This window comes from Spea bombifrons, chromosome 12 (assembly GCF_027358695.1).
Source record: "Spea bombifrons isolate aSpeBom1 chromosome 12, aSpeBom1.2.pri, whole genome shotgun sequence".
Classification (NCBI taxonomy): domain Eukaryota; kingdom Metazoa; phylum Chordata; class Amphibia; order Anura; family Pelobatidae; genus Spea; species Spea bombifrons.
Genome location: NC_071098.1, coordinates 13282964 through 13309978, shown reverse-complemented (window position 1 = coordinate 13309978; position 27015 = coordinate 13282964). Strand labels below are relative to the sequence as shown.

Here is a 27015-nt window from a genome sequence, read left to right as displayed (position 1 = left end):
GCACGTGCCGCACCACCCGACTTACTTGTGACACGTGCAAGCCTTAAATCTAACAATTGTAAACCAAATACAAAGGGTACAAATCGTAACCCTAAATTGTAAACAACGACTGTAAACTACCGACCCGGCTGGCACAGGCGTAAAACCGTAAAAACCGTAGAGACCACCGTCGTCCCCTGCACGGCAGCCATTGTCACGGCTGGGATTCACCAAGGCACAAGCCCAAGGAGTGTCCTGCACTTAGGCCGAGGGCCTGTGCTCCATGGGTCAAACCACACCTAAGGTGGTTAACCCTTGGTCTATGCCAGCTTGATAACCAACCGCCAAGGAACAAAAAAAAGGGGTGGGAGGGAAAGCTTTCCAGGTCAATTGAAAAAATGACCTAAACGGGGTGGGCTCCCATATATATAGTGACCCCCACCCCTAAGCACAGTAGGATGATGCCCACCTATCATTGTCAGCTTAGGGCCGTCAATCAAATTGACTGACAGCCCCCCAAGCATGACAGGAAACAGGAAAACAGGAGGGGGAGAGGGCTGCCTGACGTCCCCTCAGTCATGCGCCCCTCTTGCTCCATGCTCTCGCCTGGGGCTTTCTTGACATACAGCAGAAGCGGTAACAACTCTACACAGTTACATACAACATAAGAGTTGGGTGTTTTAAATTGATTAAGACCTACTTCTTGATAGTCGTTTAAATTGACATGCCAATGTGGTGGGACCAATCCAGTACGTTTTTAAGAAGGTCATGTTCACAAGACCTTATAAGACATTTCACAACTAGAATACATATTTCACTGAAACACTAAAAAAAATCTTTGAATTGCAGACATATGTCCCACTAAATGCAAATCTCTTTACCTGGGAGAAAATTCACGTGTAGTTTAAGTCAACAATAGTTATTGCAGTGTTTCAAATTCCAAATGACCAAGTAATATCAGACCATTGTGTTACTCCATATTATACTGTAAATAACATGATAAGTAATTTGGTTTATAACAAAATTCTGGAACTACCGTTCATAGAATGCTTGTCAAAAATGCCACAGGTAAAAGCACGGTTTTCTGCGAGCAAACATATTTTATTTTGCCGAGCATTCCTGTGGCAAAAATGATCAAAAAGCGACTTAGGGGCTTGGTAAAAGAGCAGGTGTGACATGAGGGAATTAGTAGCGCACACACTTAACAGTAAAGGTAATGAAGCTACTGCATATTATTATTGTTCTGTCGAGCCCTTCTTGGAGAAAAAGGATTTTGACTTTGGTGATGCGGGAGAATATACTTGTACTGCTTGTACTAAAGCTACTGAGATGCAGTTACAAATTATTTAATTACTCCCCTCTTGGTGAATGAGCCTTATTCTACCCAATATAAGATTTTGTGTAGAGACACTTAACAGGTATGCATCGTCTAAGAAGGACCCACCAAACAAAGGTTTTCTTCTTCCCTTTGCTACACGTTTGAGACCCATTCTGGACAGATTCTCTTTTATTCTAAATGAGTCTGCCTGAGGTTGCGCTCCGTGCTTTGTCCTGACCGATGACCAGCTCTCTTTTCCTATGAGTTCTCACGAGCGATCGAACAACACTTGAAATCGCCGGGCTAGTGGTTGCATTAAGGTCCACGTAAAGCAGGAGGGTAGCTGCCCCCCACCCAAACTGAGGTTTCTTCTCCACTTTGCTACATGGTTGGGACACATTCTGGACAGATTGTAATCGATCGGCTGGTGGTTGCTAAAAAGAAAAAAAAAAGGAAGAAAAGAAAGAAAGACAAAGAGTAAAAAAGAAAGGGGGAATTTTTTTTCTTTCTTTGATGTGAAGTAGGAGGGACATCATTTTCAACTAGTTAAGGATTGTTAGGGGATCAATGTTAGGGGGGAGTATCCTATTGGATTGGATTATTAATTTCCACCTTTATTAACATTTGAATATTTAGAGGAATTGAGCACTCTATAAAATTATGGATGGAAATAATAATATGAACAGTTATTTGCACATTAGTCTTATGGAATACTTCAGGAACAATTTATACTTGTGAATACGTTAATAACAGCTTAAGTACTTTATTATATAGAGACAGAGTTTCTCATACACTGTAAATTTTCCTGAGGCGGCTGCAGGACAAGTTAATAGCGTAATATAAAATGCTTTCTAACTCATATGTGGTAGTATTTTTTTGTGGAATGTATGGTATAAGTTGTTACACAGGGGGCTTATGCTAAAATGGAGATGGGGTGAGGGCGATACTTTGCTTCCAAATGTCACTTAGAATAGCAACACAAAATGTCAAAGGATTGAACTCACCTCAAAAACAGGATGCCTTTATAAATCTTTAGTAAAAAAAAATAAAATAGATTTTATGTTATTACAGGAGACACATTGGAAAGAACATCCCAAAAACATTTGGAAATTTAGAGTTACTAAGATAGATATAGGCTTAATATCCTGGTCTAATCATGTTATTCATGAATTAAAAAATAATGATCAATATCAAAATGGAGACTTAATGAAAAATATTCAAACCAATTTAGATTACCTTCAAATGGAGGTGGAAACATTTATGGCCATCAATGATAATGGAGTATGAAGTATCCCCTGGGACGTTGTTGTGCGTCTTTGAGTGCTACATGAGAAGCTGAAAGAGCGAGAAAAAAAGACAAAATGTAGTAACCCTTAAAAATTGCACATGTCAAACCCAAAGTACATGTGAGACAGATCAACTAATCTAATATATTACATTGTTATTTGATTTTGCATTTGCTGGGAAATTATCATCAAATAAATGCTGTATAGATTTGTATAATTATACCTTGTGTTGTGGGATTTAACACCTTTGTGACCAAATGAAAAGGGTCCCACTGGAGAGAAGGATCAGGGAGCAGAATGCTAGAGACTGCTGCAGAAGCACTTGGACGGTGGACCAGCTAGCAGGCTGACAATTAGGATGGACCAGGTACCAGAAGTTCAAGGTAAATACAAAAGGCAAAGTCAAATAAAAGCCAAGACATCAGCAATGAAGATCAAGCTGCGGAGGCAAATAACAAACAGATAATCCTCTCAATGTCACAACCGATTAGTCCAAAACAGGGGATTAGGGAGCAGTCACGTACACGGGTAACAGAAACAGGTAGGCAGGAACAGGGTAAGGCCAGGCCATGGGAGCAAACAGGGAAAATAACACAAAGTTAAGCTGAGAGGCACAACAATACAACAGAGTACTTTATGAGAGGATGCCCGTCCAAGCCTCATAGTGCCATGAAGCAGAGGGGAATGTGTGGCTTCCTGAATAGAAGAAGGCCTCTTTGGCTGAACCCGAAGCCTACCTCCATGCAGCAAATTGTAGTGTGTTGGGAAGTAGACCTCTGTTGTGTGCTGCAGAGGTAAGTTTTGTTTGTGAGAGTTATTGACAGCTGAAGTGCCTGACATGTAATGGGGTTAAATGAGGTTAGAATAAAATAGCAACTGTGAGTGCTTGTATGTAAAAAAACGAAAAACATTTTTTTCCCATTTCCTTGGTGAACAATGACTCGATTTATGTTTGGCAACATCCCCTGATTTTTTTATGCTTCAGAGGGCCACATCCCTCACATAGTGCCCTATAGGGTAGTATTTTTCATACTTCTGCTTTAAGGGGTTTGAGGGTAATGAACAGGGGGTTATACGTTTTACATGTAATACAAGGCCAATGGGTTGTCTATTTCTTTTTGCCTTTAGTCATGTTATGTATGCTAGCGATATCAAAATGACATTGTAATGTTTATCGCTGCTCGCTACCAACACATATGTATAAAAGGTGGATCCTAAACATGAATTCACCTACACTAATTATATTTTTTTATTCATATTATATTATAAATTATCTATCTATTGATACTCAATTTATTCACTCGCATTTAATTATCCATTAATTAAATTAATTCCATTGACATTCATTAATATTAAATTTTTTGTTGATATCTATTAATATTTTATGATCGCATATATTTATTTCCCTCTGATATTATATAAAATCAATTATGTACATAATTTATGGTTTGTGGTTCGGATTTCCCAGGTATGAAAAGCTAGAAATAAACACTTTTAACACTTATAATTTATTAAATCTATAATCAGCCATATATCATGCTTTGTATGGTGATATTGGTAAATTCTGCAGATTTTGAATTACTGATATAAATAAATAGCCTTTTTTCGTATAGGACTAATCACAACCTTATACCTCAATGCTAAAGTATGTGAAGGCAATACAGAGAAAACTAATGTGTTTAGTCATTATGAAACGATTGGCTTTTTTTCCCCAGAGATAAAGAGACCCTGTTGAAGGAAGACTTAGAAAAACTGGCCGCCATGCGGAACAAACAGCCCTGGTTTACAGAAGAGCAGAAAGAGGAGCTTGCAGAAGTACATTCGTGGATTCGGAATCGGACAATCCCGCAAGAAATAGACACACAAGTAAAGATAATTCATTTTTTATGTGTATTTAAAATTGTCAGCAAAGACATGCTTTGTAAAGCAATTTAAAACACTCCATTGATTTTCTGCGTATAAAAACTTAATCCAATCTGTGTTCCAATATGGCGACGTTTGTATGTCCAATGCCTTACATCTCAGCCAAGCTCTCAGCCAAGATCTCAGAGTAGCTGTATGTTCCAAGCAGGGTGACAAAACAGTAATTGAAATGGATTTAAAAACATCCTCTCTTTATGACCCGCAGGGATGTGTCACGTGTGTGAATATCGCAGCATCAAACAAGGAGACCGAAGAGGCAACCGAAAGCCCTGCGGAGATCGACACCAAGGCAGATGAACAAGAACAGCACCAAGAACAGTCCCGGAGCAGCCCCAGCCAGGGGGACTATACTAACTCGGAAACATGACGCTCCTTGTAAATACTTTTTTCTATGACATTTTGCAAACATTATTTAAACTCATTCACGGCACAAAGACTTCTGAGGATTTACCAACTTTCTAGAATCCTTTTTGATCTGTTGAAGAATCCCAATCGTTTTCGAAAGACTGGTGTCGACTAAATGCAGCGATTTACACTTCCCGCTGGAGCTCCTCAGTGTTCCTTGGAGAATGCACTCATAAGTTCTGTGAACGTCAGGAGACCGGAGATGTTTTCCATGACCGTATTGGTTTCTTTGTGCACCTTACTGTCAAACATGCTCCATGTGTAAATATCACCCACATCACACCAGTGATAGGAAACACGTTTATATAACATTTTGTTTTTGTAATTTTGCCTGATAAAATATTGAGTAGAAATTAACTTATATGTCGTTTTTTCTTTTTTTCTTAAGAAATTGTATGTGGATACCTGATGATAAATTGTGGTCCTCCCCACCAGCTAACCGTAAAATAATTTGTAGCACATTACAGACATTGGGGGTACAGATAAAAAAAGGTGTCATTTATGTAGCAGACGAAGGTTCCTGCTGATTGGACCCCCCGTTACTTACTGCGGTGGTGAGACCGCTTACCAAATGTTACATCAAATCACTTAATGTACATAACCCCTTTATGTACATGTATGAAAGAAAGTCAAGATGCTTGTAGCGCATGCTGGACCCCCATTTTAGGAAGAATATTGGGCCTGTATTTTTATCTGAACGGACAGGGGTTATATTGTAATAGTTTCTATAGTCGCTGTTGCAAGACGTATGCTGTCTGCTTTCTTGGAGACACTATGAGCCACTTCAGAGGGAGCCTAAAGAGGCTTTAAATTGCTTGAGTGTCTCTTTTTGTGTTAAAATGCGGTGCAGTCCCACTGATTCAGCTCCTCGAATGAGTGAATGAATGTACCAACAAATAAGTGAGTGAATGTATTGTATTTAAGGGGCAGAGGTGGCACACAGAGGCTGTTTAGAGGGCAGCGATGGCACCGGCAGCCTTATTACAGTCCTCTTCTTGAGTAGAATGAGTCATGCAAAATTTGCATGTTTCATTAATAATTATTTGAGACAAATACCAAAAGTCCAAATATATTAACACTATGATAGTATTTTATGATTGACGAATTAATCTGTTTTATTAAATGACAAGTCAGTTTCATTATCATTCAAGCATTTATTGAAAATATAATACTTTTTACGTTAAAGCAAATGTTAATTTTATGGGACTTTTCAGTTCCAACGAGCCTTGAAATACTAATTTGGAATTACTTGCGTTTGATTTTAAATCATAATATTTTCTTCTGAATGTCACTGTGCACAAACAATGTGCCAAGCAATATTTTGGTTGTAGAATAGTGCCATAAAAGGGGGAATCCAATAAAATAATAAAAGTAAGGGAGTTTAAAAATGCGTGGGATAGGAATATGGCTTAAAAATCAAAGACAAGACCTACTAATAGATTCTTTTGAGGATTTGCCCCACCCCTGTTGGCAAGATTTGTGAATTAAAAATAGCCCTGGATATGAATGTTGATTTTTAAAATGACAGGAGTTCCAATATATCTTTCAAACTCTATTGATTAAGTCGTGTCTGATGTGACCTCCTGGTGACCGGTAATCTAGGAGCCCATCTGTATGCATTGCATCATTCTAGCGCATACATTAAACACGCCATGCAGAGTTTTTGCACCTTCCGTGATGTCTTTTATGAAGAATCATAGCTTGAGAGGAAGAAAACTACTTATAGCTTGTTTTTGTTTTTCGGTAAGTGTAATTTTTGAGTTTTTCTTTTTCGAATAAGAAACTATTTTGCGTCAAGGAAGCTGGGATCTTTGGCTGGTTCCACGGCGAAGCTTTGACCGTAACATCGAGGTTCTCCTTGGTCCAGGTGAATGTACACCACTATTAAAAAGTTTGGGGTCGCTTAGAAAGGTCCTTGGTTTTTATAGAAAAGCAAATTTTGTCCATTAAAATAACATGAAATTGATTAGAAATACAGTGCAGACGGGGTTAATGTTCTAAATGACTATTGTAACTGGAAAAGGCTGTTTTTTATGGAATCTCTTCATAGGTGTACAGAGGCCCTTTATCACTCCCATCACTCCTGTGTTCCAGTGGCCCTTTATCATTCCCATCGCTCCTGTGTTCCAATGGCCCTTTATCACTCCCATCACTCCTATCACTCCTGTGTTCCAATGGCCCTTTATCACTCCCATCGCTCCTGTGTTCCAATGCCCCTTTATCACTCCCATCGCTCCTGTGTTTCAGTGGCCCTTTATCACTCCCATCACTCCTGTGTTCGAGTGGCCCTTTATCACTCCCATCGCTCCTGTGTTCCAATGGCCTTTTATCACTCCCATCACTACTATCACTCCTGTGTTCCAATGGCCCTTTATCACTCCCATCGCTCCTGTGTTCCAATAGCCCTTTATCACTCCCATCACTCCTGCGTTCCAATGGCCCTTTATCACTCCCATCACTCCTGCGTTCCAGTGGCCCTTTATCACTCCCATCACTCCTGTGTTCCAATGGCCCTTTATCACTCCCATCACTCCTGCGCTCCAGTGGCCCTTTATCACTCCCATCACTCCTGCGTTCCAATGGCCTTTTATCACTCCCATCACTCCTGTCTTCTAATGGCCCTTTATCACTCCCATCACTCATGTGTTCCAATGGCCCTTTATCACTCCAATCACTCCTGTCTTTCAATGGCCCTTTATCACTCCCATCACTCCTGTGTTCCAATAGCACGTTGTGTTTGTTGACCCAAGTTTAAGATTAAAAGGCTAATTGATTGTGAAAACCCTTTTGTAATTATGTTACACCCAGAAATATCCTTGTTTTCCATAAAACCAGCTGAGTGAACCAAACTTTTGAACCATAGTGTATCTTTTCTTTCAAGATTACAGCAATTTACCGTAATGCTCCTATGCTAGAAATTAACCCTGTCCATTCCTGGGGAGCACATCCTCCATTGTTGATTCTGTTTCCCATACTGAGCATTGACACACTCCCCTTGAAAGTTATTCATCCATATCTATGGAAAGGGCCTTTCTAGTGTTACTCATATACTCAAGGCACATTTTTTTTACTATGCAAACTGCAGATTCTAAAGAAATTGAAACCACTGACCTCCTAAAACCCTTAACATTTCCGATGTCCAAAGCGGAGGTGTTATCTAGAGACCGGGGCATTGAAGCTTTAATAGACCTCTATCAATTTTGCAACTCCTTGGGCCAAGAGAGATACATTCAAATCGGGACTGTCTAATTAAAAACGGAATGGCTGGCAGGTATGCTGGTGTATTTAATTTAATCCTTTGAATTTTGCAAGTTTTTTGCGTTACTTCTCGGCCAAATTATTATTTTGTTTTCCGAAAAATTAATGATCACCTACAGTCTATATACATGGCTAATGATCCATGTCCATACTTTTGTTTTGTGAAACAAAGTTATCTTAAAGCTGTGTTTAGTAACAAAGAACAAAGAAAGACACAACAACAAGAGCTGAACGATAAAGTTTTAAATATTATTTATTGGTTAGTTTTATATTTTAGATTTGTTTTTAGGTTAGTTTAATTACACGTATCCTGTGTGCCGAGTAGAAATTTGAAGTTACAGCCCTGAAGGGTAGAAATATTTCCTGAACGTGGGCTTCGGAGTCCTTATGATGTGTTCTCCAAGCTGGTCTGTTCGCAGATGTTATGATGTGAGATCCAAGCCAATCTGTTCATGAACAGGCAGCCAAGAGCTTTAGAGTGTTAGTTACATACATAGTTACATACATAGTACATAGGGTTGAAACAAGACCTAAGTCCATTAAATTCAACCCTTCTACCTAACTTTTTTTACTCTTGATCCAAAAGAAGGCGAAAAACCCCTAATTAAGCTATTTCGAATTCTGCCATCAGGGGAAAAAATTCCTTCTTGACTCCAAAAGGCAATCGGATTTCTCCTTGGATCAAGAAACTCTGAGATATTAATTCTATTTAAAGCCCTTTATAGGGTGCATAATCCTTCATCGTCCCTGAAAGACTTGTATGTTATAAATGTCTATTTAAAGAGTCTGTTTGCAGGTATATTGTAGTAAGACGCACAGAGGCTGTATCCAGGTGGTCAGGGCAACTGGTCAACATCCATTGGACAACCAGTGTCACATGCTATGAACATAGCACAAGGAAAAAGTACTGCAAGAGGGAGAATGCAGAGAAAAAAGTGAAAAAAGTTACTAAAAGCAGGAAATCCAAAATGATCCCGAAGGATTGCGATTGCGATTGCGATTGGTGTTACAGCTCTGAAGGGTAGTGATATTTCCTGAACGTGTTCTTCCAAGTCCGTCGTAACATTGTGAATGAGAAGCATCGGGTCAAATCCTCTAGGGGAGGGAACATGATCCAACCTGCTCCATCATCCCTGTGAGTCTCCATATGACGCGCCATCCCAGCCGGTCTGTTCACAGATGTTATGATGTACGATCCACGTAAGAATGTATGTATGAATTAATGAGGGCGTATGTTTGTGCGTGAGGATGAATGTGTACGTGTGTCTGAACGTGAATGTATATGTGTAAGTGCATATTATTATTATTATTATTATTATTATTATGTGTGCCTGTATGAATGTGTGTGCCAAAAAATGTATATGTAAGTGTGTCTGAGCAAGAATGTAGATGTGTATATATGTAATAAGTGCATATTATTATTATTATTATGTTCATAATTTATATTTATCATAATTAGCTTCCGGGCATGAATGTTTATGTATAGCTGCGTACTAAAAAAGAATATATATATATCAAAATGTTTATATGTAAGTGTGTGAGAGGCAATGTGTGTTAGTAAGTTGGTGTGCGTCGATGTGCATCTGTTTGAAAAATGTAAAAGGCAGACATGCAAGATAAGAGAGAAAAGGGAAAGAAGATTGAAAAAAGTGAAGAAACATGTCAGCAAGTGAGGTGCAAAAGAGATTGCCAAGCAAGCAGGAAAGGATAAAAGAGAAGGGAAAATGTACTTGTCCTTCCTGACAAAGAAGAGCGGCGATTGGTGTTACAGCCCTGAAGTGTAGCTATAATTCCTGACCGTGTGCTTCAGAGTCCGTTGAGATATTGATCATAAGCAAGAAGTATCTGGTCGAATCTTCTATCTTCTAGTCTAAACTGCTCAATCACCCCAGTGAATCTCCTTACGACACACAATCCAAAGATATCTGTTCATAGATTTTATCATGTGTGACCCATGTAGGAATGTATAAATGAATTCATGAGCGTGAATGATTGTGTGTAAGGATGAATGTGTAAGTGTGTAAAAACACACAGAAGTAGTAAAAACACTACACTGTCACATACAACATAATCCAGTGTGTGTGAGCATGAATGTATAATAATGTAAATGTGTAAGTGCATATTAATATTTTTATTATTATTTCTTTATAAGTTATATTTCTTATAATTATAATTAGAATCTGAGAATGAATGCTTATGTGTCGGTGTGTGTAAGTATAAATGTGTATGTCAATTTGTATGTCTGTCTGAGAAGGAGTGTGTGTTAGTAAGTTTGTGAGTTGGTGTGCATGTAAGTTATGGAGGTAAGGGGCCGATAGGGCCGCTTGGATTTACATGCTCCCGGGGTCAGAATGTGCCACTTGTTTTATGTACATTACAGTACATATCTCCTACTGTATACAGTAGAAGTTTAACGATGCAGTGTTAAAATGATTCCAGCCCACAGGATGCAGGGCCAGATTAACGGCAATCACATGTACTTTATGTATGTGTGTATATGTATGTATTAGACATGTGCAAATGGGCCAAAAACTGTTTGGACAAATGTTTCGGTTTGTTTTTGGCTCATTTGTTATTAGGCAACGAATTCTGTTCCCTGCCCATTGGGTTTGGGTAAAAATTAATGGGCATAATTAACTTTGAACTAAATTTGTTGCCCATTGCCCACATACACCCCCATCCAGTCTCACTCACTGATGGTTGGCAGAAAAGGCAGGGAGACATTTAGAAAGCATGAGAGAGACTGAATGAGAGTGTGAGAGAGTGAGTGACAGTGTGAGTGCGTGTCAGCGAATGTGGACCCACGAATTTCGGAGTTGTTTGCTTTGTTTTAATCCTATTCATAGGGTGTCTGTCTTGGTTTTCGGAGCTTTGTTGCAATTCGTAGAAATCTGAATGCACAACTCTAGTACGTATGAATGAAAAATGTAAAAGGTTCACAAACGAGATAACAGAAAAAGAAGATGCTTTCAATCCTCTTCTGTATATAGGTCTGAATACAGTAGCTATGGTTTTGAAACCTTGTCCTATAATTCCTAATTTTTGTTACGGCCCCAGATGTATTCATTATTAACGCTGAGATGCTGGGATCTCCGCAGGTTCAGTTTCTGACATCATAATCTGAATATATAATCAGCGGCTGCGCATTATGAACAACATGTCCTCCTGCTACAGGCCGCTAATCCAGAAAATAGAAACTAAACATGACATACAGCAGAAGCGGTAACTACTCTACACAGTTATATACAACATAATCCGGTAACATCAGAGTTGGGTGTTCTTCCCGGTCAAAAAGAGACTAAAGACAGAAGCACCTCAAACTCTGAAAACATTCATAAATCTAACGATATCTTCAAAAACTTCTGAGATTTCACAGAGGAATAGAAAAGATTTACGGTTTAGCAGTTCGCATCTTCAATCCAGAATCTTCTTATCTTCAATGTTTCGTCATTATAATCTGAAGATATAATCAGCGGCTGCGCATTCTGAACAACATGTCCTCCTGCTACAGGACGCTCATCCATACAATAGAAACTAAACATGACATACAGCAGAAGCGGTAACTACTCTACACAGTTACATACAACATAATTCGTTAACATCAGAGTTGGGTGTTCTTCCCGGTCAAAAAGAGACTAAAGACAGAAGCACCACAAACTCTGATAACATTCATAAAACTAACGATATCTTCAAAACCTTCAAATCTTCTCAGGTGTCCTTTTACAAGCTTTAAGAAATAAGTCACCTGGAAGCTTCGGCTCCTTGCTACACTTACCTTGTGGCAGAACATGTCATGCATGTCGAACATATATGGAAAATATTTGAAATGTAACCATTCATTTTTTTAAATTATTTTTGTTACGGCCCCAGCTGTATTCAGTTTTATTGCTGAGATGCCGGGATCTCCGCAGGTTCAGTTTCTGACATCATAATCTGAATATATAATCAGCGGCTGCACATTATGAAGAACATGTCCTCCTGCTACAGGCCGCTAATCCAGAAAATAGAAACTAAACATGACATACAGCAGAAGCGGTAACAACTCTACACAGTTACATACAACCTAATCCGGTAACATCAGAGTTGGGTGTTCTTCCCGGTCAAAAAGAGACTAAAGACAGAAGCACCACAAACTCTGAAAACATTCATAAATCTAACGATATCTTCAAAAACTTCTGAGATTTCACAGAGGAATAGAAAAGACTTACGGTTTAGCAGTTCGCATCTTCAATTCAGAATCTTCTTATCTTCAATGTTTTGTCATTATAATCTGAATATATAATCAGCGGCTGCGCATTCTGAACAACATGTCCTCCTGCTACAGGCCGCTAATCCAGACAACAGAAACTAAACATGACATACAGCAGAAGCGGTAACTACTCTACACAGTTACATACAACATAATCCGGTAACATCAGAGTTGGGTGTTCTTCCCGGTCAAAAAGAGACTAAAGACAGAAGCACCACAAACTCTGAAAACATTCATAAATCTAACGATATCTTCAAAGCCTTCCAACACTTCTGAGATTCACAGAGGAATAGAAAAGACTTACGGTTTAGCAGTTCACATCTTCAGTCCAGAATCTTCTTATCTTCAATGCTTTGTCCTCTGATGGTCAATCTATTGCCTCTTCTCCGGTTTCCCTTTCCAAGCTAAAAGAAATAAATTACCTGGAGGCTTCAGCTCCTTGCTACACTTACCTTGTGCCAGTTACGAAGCTGTGCCCATTGTGATGTCAGAAGCTCTGGCGGAATCAAGACATGTCATGCATGTTGACCATATATGGAAAATATTTGAAATGTAACCGTTCAATTTCTATAAATGATTTTTGTTACAGCCCCAGCTGTATTCAGTTTTATTGCTGAGATTCTGGGATCTCCGCAGGTTCAGTTTCTGACATCATAATCTGAATATATAATCAGCGGCTGCGCATTATGAACAACATGTCCTCCTGCTACAGGCCGCTAATCCAGAAAATAGAAACTAAACATGACATACAGCAGAAGCGGTAACTACTCTACACAGTTATATACAACATAATCCGGTAACATCAGAGTTGGGTGTTCTTCCCGGTCAAAAAGAGACTAAAGACAGAAGCACCTCAAACTCTGAAAACATTCATAAATCTAACGATATCTTCAAAAACTTCTGAGATTTCACAGAGGAATAGAAAAGATTTACGGTTTAGCAGTTCGCATCTTCAATCCAGAATCTTCTTATCTTCAATGTTTCGTCATTATAATCTGAAGATATAATCAGCGGCTGCGCATTCTGAACAACATGTCCTCCTGCTACAGGACGCTCATCCATACAATAGAAACTAAACATGACATACAGCAGAAGCGGTAACTACTCTACACAGTTACATACAACATAATTCGTTAACATCAGAGTTGGGTGTTCTTCCCGGTCAAAAAGAGACTAAAGACAGAAGCACCACAAACTCTGATAACATTCATAAAACTAACGATATCTTCAAAACCTTCAAATCTTCTCAGGTGTCCTTTTACAAGCTTTAAGAAATAAGTCACCTGGAAGCTTCGGCTCCTTGCTACACTTACCTTGTGGCAGAACATGTCATGCATGTCGAACATATATGGAAAATATTTGAAATGTAACCATTCATTTTTTTAAATTATTTTTGTTACGGCCCCAGCTGTATTCAGTTTTATTGCTGAGATGCCGGGATCTCCGCAGGTTCAGTTTCTGACATCATAATCTGAATATATAATCAGCGGCTGCACATTATGAAGAACATGTCCTCCTGCTACAGGCCGCTAATCCAGAAAATAGAAACTAAACATGACATACAGCAGAAGCGGTAACTACTCTACACAGTTACATACAACCTAATCCGGTAACATCAGAGTTGGGTGTTCTTCCCGGTCAAAAAGAGACTAAAGACAGAAGCACCACAAACTCTGAAAACATTCATAAATCTAACGATATCTTCAAAAACTTCTGAGATTTCACAGAGGAATAGAAAAGACTTACGGTTTAGCAGTTCGCATCTTCAATTCAGAATCTTCTTATCTTCAATGTTTTGTCATTATAATCTGAATATATAATCAGCGGCTGCGCATTCTGAACAACATGTCCTCCTGCTACAGGACGCTCATCCAGACAATAGAAACTAAACATGACATACAGCAGAAGCGGTAACTACTCTACACAGTTACATACAACATAATCCGGTAACATCAGAGTTGGGTGTTCTTCCCGGTCAAAAAGAGACTAAAGACAGAAGCACCACAAACTCTGAAAACATTCATAAATCTAACGATATCTTCAAAGCCTTCCAACACTTCTGAGATTCACAGAGGAATAGAAAAGACTTACGGTTTAGCAGTTCACATCTTCAGTCCAGAATCTTCTTATCTTCAATGCTTTGTCCTCTGATGGTCAATCTATTGCCTCTTCTCCGGTTTCCCTTTCCAAGCTAAAAGAAATAAATTACCTGGAGGCTTCAGCTCCTTGCTACACTTACCTTGTGCCAGTTACGAAGCTGTGCCCATTGTGATGTCAGAAGCTCTGGCGGAATCAAGACATGTCATGCATGTTGACCATATATGGAAAATATTTGAAATGTAACCGTTCAATTTCTATAAATGATTTTTGTTACAGCCCCAGCTGTATTCAGTTTTATTGCTGAGATTCTGGGATCTCCGCAGGTTCAGTTTCTGACATCATAATCTGAATATATAATCAGCGGCTGCACATTATGAAGAACATGTCCTCCTGCTACAGGCCGCTAATCCAGAAAATAGAAACTAAACATGACATACAGCAGAAGCGGTAACAACTCTACACAGTTACATACAACATAATCCGGTAACATCAGAGTTGGGTGTTCTTCCCGGTCAAAAAGAGACTAAAGACAGAAGCACCACAAACTCTGAAAACATTCATAAATCTAACGATATCTTCAAAACCTTCAAATCTTCTCAGGTGTCCTTTTACAAGCTTTAAGAAATAAGTCACCTGGAAGCTTCAACTCCTAGCTACACTTACCTTGTGGCGGAACATGTCATGCATGTCGAACATATATGGAAAATATTTGAAATTTAACCATTCATCTTTTTTAATTATTTTTGTTACGGCCCCAGCTGTATTCGTTTTTATTGCTGAGATTCTGGGATCTCCGCAGGTTCAGTTTCTGACATCATAATCTGAATATATAATCAGCGGCTGCACATTATGAACAACATGTCCTCCTGCTACAGGACGCTCATCCAGACAATAGAAACTAAACATGACATACAGCAGAAGCGGTAACTACTCTACACAGTTACATACAACATAATCCGGTAACATCAGAGTTGGGTGTTCTTCCCGGTCAAAAAGAGACTAAAGACAGAAGCACCACAAACTCTGAAAACATTCATAAATCTAACGATATCTTCGAAAGCTTCTGAGATTTCACAGAGGAACAGAAAAGACTTACGGTTTAGCAGTTCGCATCTTCAATCCAGAATCTTCTTATCTTCAATGTTTCGTCATTATAATCTGAAGATATAATCAGCTGCTGCGCATTCTGAACAACATGTCCTCCTGCTACAGGACGCTCATCCAGACAATAGAAACTAAACATGACATAAACCAGAAGCGGTAACTACTCTACACAGTTACATACAACATAATCCGTTAACATCAGAGTTGGGTGTTCTTCCCGGTCAAAAGGAGACTAAAGACAGAAGCACCACAAACTCTGAAAACATTCATAAATCTAACGATATCTTCAAAACCTTCAAATCTTCTCAGGTGTCCTTTTACAAGCTTTAAGAAATAAGTCACCTGGAAGCTTCGGCTCCTTGCTACACTTACCTTGTGGCAGGACATGTCATGCATGTCGAACATATATGGAAAATATTTGAAATGTAACCATTCATTTTTTTAAATTATTTTTGTTACGGCCCCAGCTGTATTCGTTTTTATTGCTGAGATGCCGGGATCTCTGCAGGTTCAGTTTCTGACATCATAATCTGAATATATAATCAGCGGCTGCACATTATGAAGAACATGTCCTCCTGCTACAGGCCGCTAATCCAGACAATAGAAACTAAACATGACATACAGCAGAAGCGGTAACTACTCTACACAGTTACATACAACATAATCCAGTAACATCAGAGTTGGGTGTTCTTCCCGGTGCAAAAAGAGACTAAAGACAGAAGCACCACAAACTCTGAAAACATTCATAAATCTAACGATATCTTCAAAACCTTCAAATCTTCTCAGGTGTCCTTTTACAAGCTTTAAGAAATAAGTCACCTGGAAGCTTCAGCTCCTTGCTACACTTACCTTGTGGCAGAACATGTAATGCATGTCGAACATATATGGTAAATATTTGAAATGTAACCATTCAATTTTTTAAATATTTTTTGTTAAGGCCCCAGCTGTATTCAGTTTTATTGCTGAGATTCTGCGATCTCCGCAGGTTCAGTTTCTGACATCATAATCTGAATATATAATCAGCGGCTGCACATTATGAACAACATGTCCTCCTGCTACAGGCCGCTAATCCAGAAAATAGAAACTAAACATGACATACAGCAGAAGCGGTAACAACTCTGCACAGTTACATACAACATAATCCGGTAACATCAGAGTTGGGTGTTCTTCCCAGTCAAAAAGAGACTAAAGACAGAAGCACCACAAACTCTGAAAACATTCATAAATCTAACGATATCTTCAAAACCTTCAAATCTTCTCAGGTGTCCTTTTACAAGCTTTAAGAAATAAGTCACCTGGAAGCTTCAACTCCTTGCTACACTTACCTTGTGGCAGAACATGTCATGCATTTCGAACATATATGGAAAATATTTGAAATGTAACCATTCATTTTTTTTAATTATTTTTGTTACGGCCCCAGCTGTATTCGTTTTTATTGCTGAGATTCTGGGATCTCTGCAGGTTCAGTTTCTGACATCATAATCTGAATATATAATCAGCGGCTGCACATTATGAACAACATGTCCTCCTGCTACAGGCCGCTAATCCAGACAATAGAAACTAAACATGACATACAGCAGAAGCGGTAACTACTCTACACAGTTACATACAACATAATCCGGTAACATCAGAATTGGGTGTTCTTTCCGGTCAAAAAGAGACTAAAGACAGAAGCACCACAAACTCTGAAAACATTCATAAATCTAACGATATCTTCAAAAACTTCTGAGATTTCACAGAGGAATAGAAAAGACTTACGGTTTAGCAGTTCGCATCTTCAATTCAGAATCTTCTTATCTTCAATGTTTTGTCATTATAATCTGAAGATATAATCAGCGGCTGCGCATTCTGAACAACATGTCCTCCTGCTACAGGACGCTCATCCATACAATAGAAACTAAACATGACATACAGCAGAAGCGGTAACTACTCTACACAGTTACATACAACATAATCCGGAAACATCAGAGTTGGGTGTTCTTCCCGGTCAAAAAGAGACTAAAGACAGAAGCACCACAAACTCTGAAAACATTCATAAATCTAATGATATCTTCAAAGCCTTCCAACACTTCTGAGATTCACAGAGGAATAGAAAAGACTTACGGTTTAGCAGTTCACATCTTCAGTCCAGAATCTTCTTATCTTCAATGCTTTGTCCTCTGATGGTCAATCTATTGCCTCTTCTCCGGATTCCCTTTCCAAGCCAAAAGAAATAAATTACCTGGAGGCTTCAGCTCCTTGCTACACTTACCTTGTGCCAGCTACGAAGGTGTGCCCATTGTGATGTCAGAAGCTCTGGCGGAATCAAGACATGTCATGCATGTCGAACATATATGGAAAATATTTGAAATGTAACCATTCATTTTTTATTATTATTTTTGTTACGGCCCCAGCTGTATTCGTTTTTATTGCTGAGATTCTGGGATCTCCGCAGGTTCAGTTTCTGACATCATAATCTGAATATATAATCAGCGGCTGCGCATTATGAACAACATGTCCTCCTGCTACAGGCCGCTAATCCAGAAAATAGAAACTAAACATGACATACAGCAGAAGCGGTAACAACTCTACACAGTTACATACAACATAATCCGGTAACATCAGAGTTGGGTGTTCTTCCCGGTCAAAAAGAGACTAAAGACAGAAGCACCTCAAACTCTGAAAACATTCATAAATCTAACGATATCTTCAAAAACTTCTGAGATTTCACAGAGGAATAGAAAAGATTTACGGTTTAGCAGTTCGCATCTTCAATCCAGAATCTTCTTATCTTCAATGTTTCGTCATTATAATCTGAAGATATAATCAGAGGCTGCGCATTCTGAACAACATGTCCTCCTGCTACAGGCCGCTAATCCAGACAATAGAAACTAAACATGACATACAGCAGAAGCGGTAACTACTCTACACAGTTACATACAACATAATCCGGTAACATCAGAGTTGGGTGTTCTTCCCGGTCAAAAAGAGACTAAAGACAGAAGCACCACAAACTCTGAAAACATTCATAAATCTAACGATATCTTCAAAACCTTCAAATCTTCTCAGGTGTCCTTTTACAAGCTTTAAGAAATAAGTCACCTGGAAGCTTCAGCTCCTTGCCACACTTACCTTGTGGCAGAACATGTCATGCATGTCGAACATATATGGAAAATATTTGAAATGTAACCATTCATTTTTTTTAATTATTTTTGTTACGGCCCCAGCTGTATTCAGTTTTATTGCTGAGATGCCGGGATCTCTGCAGGTTCAGTTTCTGACATCATAATCTGAATATATAATCAGCGGCTGCACATTATGAAGAACATGTCCTCCTGCTACAGGCCGCTAATCCAGAAAATAGAAACTAAACATGACATACAGCAGAAGCGGTAACTACTCTACACAGTTACATACAACATAATCCGGTAACATCAGAGTTGGGTGTTCTTCCCGGTCAAAAAGAGACTAAAGACAGAAGCACCACAAACTCTGAAAACATTCATAAATCTAACAATATCTTCAAAAGCTTCTGAGATTTCACAGAGGAATAGAAAAGACTTACGGTTTAGCAGTTCGCATCTTAAATCCAGAATCTTCTTATCTTCAATGTTTCGTCATTATAATCTGAAGATATAATCAGCGGCTGCGCATTCTGAACATGTCCTCCTGCTACAGGACGCTCATCCATACAATAGAAACTAAACATGACATACAGCAGAAGCGGTAACAACTCTACACAGTTACATACAACATAATCCGGTAACATCAGAGTTGGGTGTTCTTCCCGGTCAAAAAGAGACTAAAGACAGAAGCACCACAAACTCTGAAAACATTCATAAATCTAACGATATCTTCAAAACCTTCAAATCTTCTCAGGTGTCCTTTTACAAGCTTTAAGAAATAAGTCACCTGGAAGCTTCAACTCCTTGCTACACTTACCTTGTGGCAGAACATGTCATGCATGTCGAACATATATGGAAAATATTTGAAATGTAACCATTCATTTTTTTAAATTATTTTTGTTACGGCCCCAGCTGTATCCGTTTTTATTGCTGAGATTCTGGGATCTCCGCAGGTTCAGTTTCTGACATCATAATCTGAATATACCGTATTTGCTCGATTATAAGACGAGGTTTTTTCCAGAGCAAATGCTCTGAAAAATACCCCTCGTCTTATAATCGGGGTCGTCTTCTAATCAGACCCCAAAAAAATGGCTGGGGCCATGCTGCTTACCGGTCGCGAGCAGCGTCTCTTCCGTTAGAAGCAGGAGGACAGGAAGCTTGTAGCTTCCTCACAGAACTCTATCTCCCCCTCCCTCCTCTGGGGGCGGGGCCAGAGAAGTTGCTGGTACAGCCGGTCCCCTGCAGAAGTCTTCGAGTGAGAGATCTGCAGTTCAGGTAAGGGGGTGGGGGAGGGTTTTTGGGTAAGTATGTGTGATTAATGTGTGAAGTATGTGTGATTAATGGAATTAATGAGTATTTAAATGTTTGTGAATGTGTGTTTGTGTGTGATAGCATGGATGTGTAAGGGGGGTGGGGGTTGTAGCATGGCATAGGGAGGCTGTAATCCCACTACTATCATCCCCAGGTTCCAGCATGTACTGGCTGCCTTGGCTTGATAGGAGTGTGATTGCTGTTAGCAGCAATCACACTCCTATCAAGCCAAGGCAGCCAGTACATGCTGGGTTAAAAGGCATATCATGGGGCTGAGTGGCATATAGGGGGTTAAAATGCATTTCTGGACCTCCAGAAATGCATTTTAACCCCCTATATGCCACTCAGCCCCATGATATGCATATATACCTCCAGAAATGCATTTTAACCCCCTATATGCCACTCAGCCCCATGATATGCCTTTTAACCCCCTATATGCCAGAGTGGCATATAGGGGTATAAGGCATATCATGGGGCAGAGTGGCAAATAGGGGGGGTATAAAGCATTTCTGGGGGCAGAGTGGCATAACTGGGGGGGGCAGGTTGGCAAATAAAAGGAAATTTAAAAAATATATTTACATGAATTAATATTTACTGGTAAAACTTTTTTTCCTATAGGGTCGTCTTATATTCAGGCTTTTTGTTTTTTTCCTAAATTAATATTTTGATTTTGGGGGGTCGTCTTATAATCGGGGTCGTCTTATAATCGAGCAAATACGGTATAATCAGCGGCTGCACATTATGAACAACATGTCCTCCTGCTACAGGCCGCTAATCCAGAAAATAGAAACTAAACATGACATACAGCAGAAGCGGTAACAACTCTACACAGTTACACACAACATAATCCGGTAACATCAGAGTTGGGTGTTCTTCCCGGTCAAAAAGAGACTAAAGACAGAAGCACCACAAACTCTGAAAACATTCATAAATCTAACGATATCTTCAAAAACTTCTGAGATTTCACAGAGGAATAGAAAAGACTTACGGTTTAGCAGTTCGCATCTTCAATCCAGAATCTTCTTATCTTCAATGTTTCGTCATTATAATCTGAAGATATAATCAGCGGCTGCGCATTCTGAACAACATGTCCTCCTGCTACAGGCCGCTAATCCAGACAATAGAAACTAAACATGACATACAGCAGAAGCGGTAACAACTCTACACAGTTACATACAACCTAATCCGGTAACATCAGAGTTGGGTGTTCTTCCCGGTCAAAAAGAGACTAAAGACAGAAGCACCACAAACTCTGAAAACATTCATAAATCTAACGATATCTTCAAAAACTTCTGAGATTTCACAGAGGAATAGAAAAGATTTACGGTTTAGCAGTTCGCATCTTCAATCCAGAATCTTCTTATCTTCAATGTTTTGTCATTATAATCTGAATATATAATCAACGGCTGCGCATTCTGAACAACATGTCCTCCTGCTACAGGCCGCTAATCCAGACAATAGAAACTAAACATGACATACAGCAGAAGCGGTAACTACTCTACACAGTTACATACAACCTAATCCGGTAACATCAGAGTTGGGTGTTCTTCCCGGTCAAAAAGAGACTAAAGACAGAAGCACCACAAACTCTGAAAACATTCATAAATCTAACGATATCTTCAAAGCCTTCCAACACTTCTGAGATTCACAGAGGAATAGAAAAGACTTACGGTTTAGCAGTTCACATCTTCAGTCCAGAATCTTCTTATCTTCAATGCTTTGTCCTCTGATGGTCAATCTATTGCCTCTTCTCCGGTTTCCCTTTCCAAGCTAAAAGAAATAAATTACCTGGAGGCTTCAGCTCCTTGCTACACTTACCTTGTGCCAGTTACGAAGCTGTGCCCATTGTGATGTCAGAAGCTCTGGCGGAATCAAGACATGTCATGCATGTTGACCATATATGGAAAATATTTGAAATGTAACCGTTCAATTTCTATAAATGATTTTTGTTACGGCCCCAGCTGTATTCAGTTTTATTGCTGAGATTCTGGGATCTCCGCAGGTTCAGTTTCTGACATCATAATCTGAATATATAATCAGCGGCTGCACATTTTGAACAACATGTCCTCCTGCTACAGGCCGCTAATCCAGACAATAGAAACTAAACATGATATACAGCAGAAGCGGTAACTACTCTACACAGTTACATACAACATAATCCGGTAACATCAGAGTTGGGTGTTCTTCCCGGTCAAAAAGAGACTAAAGACAGAAGCACCACAAACTCTGAAAACATTCATAAATCTAACAATATCTTCAAAAACTTCTGAGATTTCACAGAGGAATAGAAAAGATTTACGGTTTAGCAGTTCGCATCTTCAATCCAGAATCTTCTTATCTTCAATGTTTCGTCATTATAATCTGAAGATATAATCAGCGGCTGCGCATTCTGAACAACATGTCCTCCTGCTACAGGATGCTCATCCATACAATAGAAACTAAACATGACATACAGCAGAAGCGGTAACAACTCTACACAGTTACATACAACCTAATCCGGTAACATCAGAGTTGGGTGTTCTTCCCGGTCAAAAAGAGACTAAAGACAGAAGCACCACAAACTCTGAAAACATTCATAAATCTAACGATATCTTCAAAAACTTCTGAGATTTCACAGAGGAATAGAAAAGACTTACGGTTTAGCAGTTCGCATCTTCAATCCAGAATCTTCTTATCTTCAATGTTTCGTCATTATAATCTGAAGATATAATCAGCGGCTGCGCATTCTGAACAACATGTCCTCCTGCTACAGGCCGCTAATCCAGACAATAGAAACTAAACATGACATACAGCAGAAGCGGTAACAACTCTACACAGTTACATACAACCTAATCCGGTAACATCAGAGTTGGGTGTTCTTCCCGGTCAAAAAGAGACTAAAGACAGAAGCACCACAAACTCTGAAAACATTCATAAATCTAACGATATCTTCAAAAACTTCTGAGATTTCACAGAGGAATAGAAAAGACTTACGGTTTAGCAGTTCGCATCTTCAATTCAGAATCTTCTTATCTTCAATGTTTTGTCATTATAATCTGAATATATAATCAGCGGCTGCGCATTCTGAACAACATGTCCTCCTGCTACAGGCCGCTAATCCAGACAATAGAAACTAAACATGACATACAGCAGAAGCGGTAACTACTCTACACAGTTACATACAACCTAATCCGGTAACATCAGAGTTGGGTGTTCTTCCCGGTCAAAAAGAGACTAAAGACAGAAGCACCACAAACTCTGAAAACATTCATAAATCTAACGATATCTTCAAAGCCTTCCAACACTTCTGAGATTCACAGAGGAATAGAAAAGACTTACGGTTTAGCAGTTCACATCTTCAGTCCAGAATCTTCTTATCTTCAATGCTTTGTCCTCTGATGGTCAATCTATTGCCTCTTCTCCGGTTTCCCTTTCCAAGCTAAAAGAAATAAATTACCTGGAGGCTTCAGCTCCTTGCTACACTTACCTTGTGCCAGTTACGAAGCTGTGCCCATTGTGATGTCAGAAGCTCTGGCGGAATCAAGACATGTCATGCATGTTGACCATATATGGAAAATATTTGAAATGTAACCGTTCAATTTCTATAAATGATTTTTGTTACGGCCCCAGCTGTATTCAGTTTTATTGCTGAGATTCTGGGATCTCCGCAGGTTCAGTTTCTGACATCATAATCTGAATATATAATCAGCGGCTGCACATTTTGAACAACATGTCCTCCTGCTACAGGCCGCTAATCCAGACAATAGAAACTAAACATGATATACAGCAGAAGCGGTAACTACGCTACACAGTTACATACAACATAATCCGGTAACATCAGAGTTGGGTGTTCTTCCCGGTCAAAAAGAGACTAAAGACAGAAGCACCACAAACTCTGAAAACATTCATAAATCTAACGATATCTTCAAAAACTTCTGAGATTTCACAGAGGAATAGAAAAGATTTACGGTTTAGCAGTTCGCATCTTCAATCCAGAATCTTCTTATCTTCAATGTTTCGTCATTATAATCTGAAGATATAATCAGCGGCTGCGCATTCTGAACAACATGTCCTCCTGCTACAGGACGCTCATCCATACAATAGAAACTAAACATGACATACAGCTGTAAAATATTCTAATACATTTTCTAACCTCAATTAAGAAATGGACCATATATAATTATTAGTATAGGCAATAGTCAAAGATATGTAATTATTGGGCATAAATAAATGATAATTAAGATATATTAATATGTTTCAAGGTTTTCTTGACCTTAAATATAGAATGAAGGATTTGCTGAACAGGCAGTCTATAGATAGGATAGTAACTTGTTAATGCATGATAGTTGTAACTCTAAAAGGGCATTACAATATGCGTACAGCGACCACCTAAAATAGGGTTTAGGCGTGTAAGACCTAAGTGAACATGTTTGAACACCTAATTAGGTGAAGACCAATAGACTGACATCATTTTCAAATGATATATAAGCTTGGTGTACGAGAGGCATGGCAGGAGAGGTAGAGGAGAGATGTACTTGCCATCCACAGACTCTTCTTGTCCCAACACTCCCTCCCTCCATCCTCAGGAATGCATAGGACAGATGTCATGAACTAAATTCCTTTCCAAGGTTTTGTAAGACTTGTTTCGTATTATTTTTGTTATCTTCTTTTTATATTCTTCTTTTATTTTTGTTCGTATTAAATGTTTTACCTTTGTTTGCATCTAAGTGACTCTGCCTATTTTTGACGCACATACATTTATATGTGATCCAATTATTTGAAGTTTGTATTGGCCCTATATATTTTCTTACATATCTGGCGTGCCAGCCGTGCGTATTTTTTCCTGACCGTTGCCCTCCAGCTTGCTCAGGGTGAAGGGCAGATATATCTGTACACTTTTTGCAAACTGTCGGGAGAAAATTAAGAAAAGGACCTTTGAGAATACAGACTTATTGGAACCACAAGTGCTAAAAGACGCTATTGACGGCAGACGCAAGAAAGCCATACAGCGTGAAACAACAGCCACTCAAGGAGAGTTCACTAAGAAGGGTAAGTCATGGATTTTATAAAAACATATGCTAACAAAAGTAAAATAACTTTTCAATTTGATAATTGTCCTACTAATGCACAGTTATGGGCTAGTATGTACAAACAATGTGAGCAAGAGAATATGAAGATAGATAAGAAATTGTTATGTATTGATAAACTTAAGAAGAAACTGCAAAATGTCCTAAGCATGTTTAAAACGTTTAATGACTTGATTGTGGAGGATTTACAACCTAGACAAAGTATTTGCATGATTAACAAAGTTGTACCAGAATCTAACCCTGATGACAGTACTGACGACTTTAACAGCTGTCCCGACTGTTTTGTTTTAGCTCAGCAATTAGAGAACTTGGAGAGGGCTAGGGACAGACAAGCTCAGTTACTGTCTAAACTATGTTTAGAAAATAAGAAAGTGTCAGTTATCACAAGACAAGAAGGTAAGAAGGGCGTATCTTTTGTCCCTGAAATAGCTGGTACCTCAACAATAGATTCTGATGAGGAACTTGACGTAGGAGGAGTTGAGAGACAAAAGCTCAGAGACAGTGCACCAAAATTGACTTTAAAAATTAATGATCAATTAATGAAAATTGCCAAAGATATTCCTAAATATGACGATAAGATGGATGCATTCCATAATAGCGATGTTTTTGAAACAAATACAGACAAATTCCAATTAAGTAATAAACAAAGAAACGCCATTTTTAATCTTTGGATACCTTCACATATGTCCAAAAGGTTACAGGACACACCTACAGAGGATGCATTAGGTCAATTCGTGCTTGCAAATGATATGGATAGATTGAAGCAATTAATTCTGTTTACAACTGGTGACTCATCCCCATCTCTTGACTTAATTGAATCTCTAAAAGTAAATCTTCAAGATGATCCCTTTGCATTTTTGTTGAAATTTGAGAATGCCTATAGAATGGTAATGGGAGTTGATGATGGAGATGAACCACAGGCAATGATTATACCATTTGTAAGGAAATTTAAATATCTAGATCCTGTATCAGTTCAGCTTGCCTCTGAAAAACCTAGTTTGCAAGAAGCAGCCATATTCATTGATCGTATTAGAAGAGCAATGAAAATGTCAACTGTAAAGGTAAAAGTATCTACAGTACAGGAACTAATTGACAAACGACGAGAATTAACTCATAATGACTGTCATAAGCCACAAACTAATCCTACTAATTTTGAACGATTTGATAATACTAACCGAAAGATATTCAGACCAAATGTTAGTTGTTATCATTGTGGTCAAAGAGGACATTTGAAGTGGCAGTGTAAACAATTTCTTAAAAATAGAAAATTTGTCCCTAGAACACAAAATTTTGGGAAAGAAAATGGGCTGATGCCAACAGCCCCACCTACTGGTGAACAATTTAAGTCAACGCCCCCATACACTCCACTAATAAGACAGGTGCAAGAGCTCACAACAAATAGTACTGCTACTAATGTAACAGGAAAGAATGTCAGGAGGGGTCTGACACCCTCTCAGTGACTAGATAAGAATCAATCACTCTGTAAGTTGACCTATGTAGCTCCAGTGTCAACTGACAACTGTGGCAGACCATATGTCAAGGGAAAATTACAGGGAAAAGAGATTACATTCCTAATTGATACAGGAGCTCAATTAAGTGTGACTAATCAAGCTTTACCTATAACATCTAACTCACCTGTTTGCACAATTGTAGGTTTTAGTGGAAAATGTAATACTTCAGCAACTTGTTACTGGTGTTTTGTTTGAGATTCCTGGCTATTTGTGTACTGAAATTGATATCTGGCATTGTCCTAGCTCAGAAAATATCTTAGGGGCTGACGTAATGAGAGAAAGAGGTTGGGTCATTGACTTAGGGAATCAAGTGATTTGGAGAAGTAATAACCTTAAAGGGCCTGTAGTAATTGATCCAAGTGACTACAGTGTAGTGGCCGTCATCAATTTAATTGAGGAGG

The 27015-nt window shown here is 38.9% G+C and overlaps 1 protein-coding gene across 1 annotated transcript; it reads left to right on the top strand.

The window, feature by feature from the left end:
* Positions 1 to 4302: 4302 nt before the first annotated feature.
* On the top strand, positions 4303 to 5009 carry LOC128470713 (period circadian protein homolog 3-like). The gene is made up of 2 exons (XM_053452620.1): positions 4303 to 4449; positions 4712 to 5009. Exons 1-2 carry the CDS (start codon positions 4345 to 4347, stop codon positions 4871 to 4873), a joined length of 267 nt encoding a protein of 88 aa, XP_053308595.1. The 5' UTR covers positions 4303 to 4344; the 3' UTR covers positions 4874 to 5009.
* Positions 5010 to 27015: the final 22006 nt, after the last annotated feature.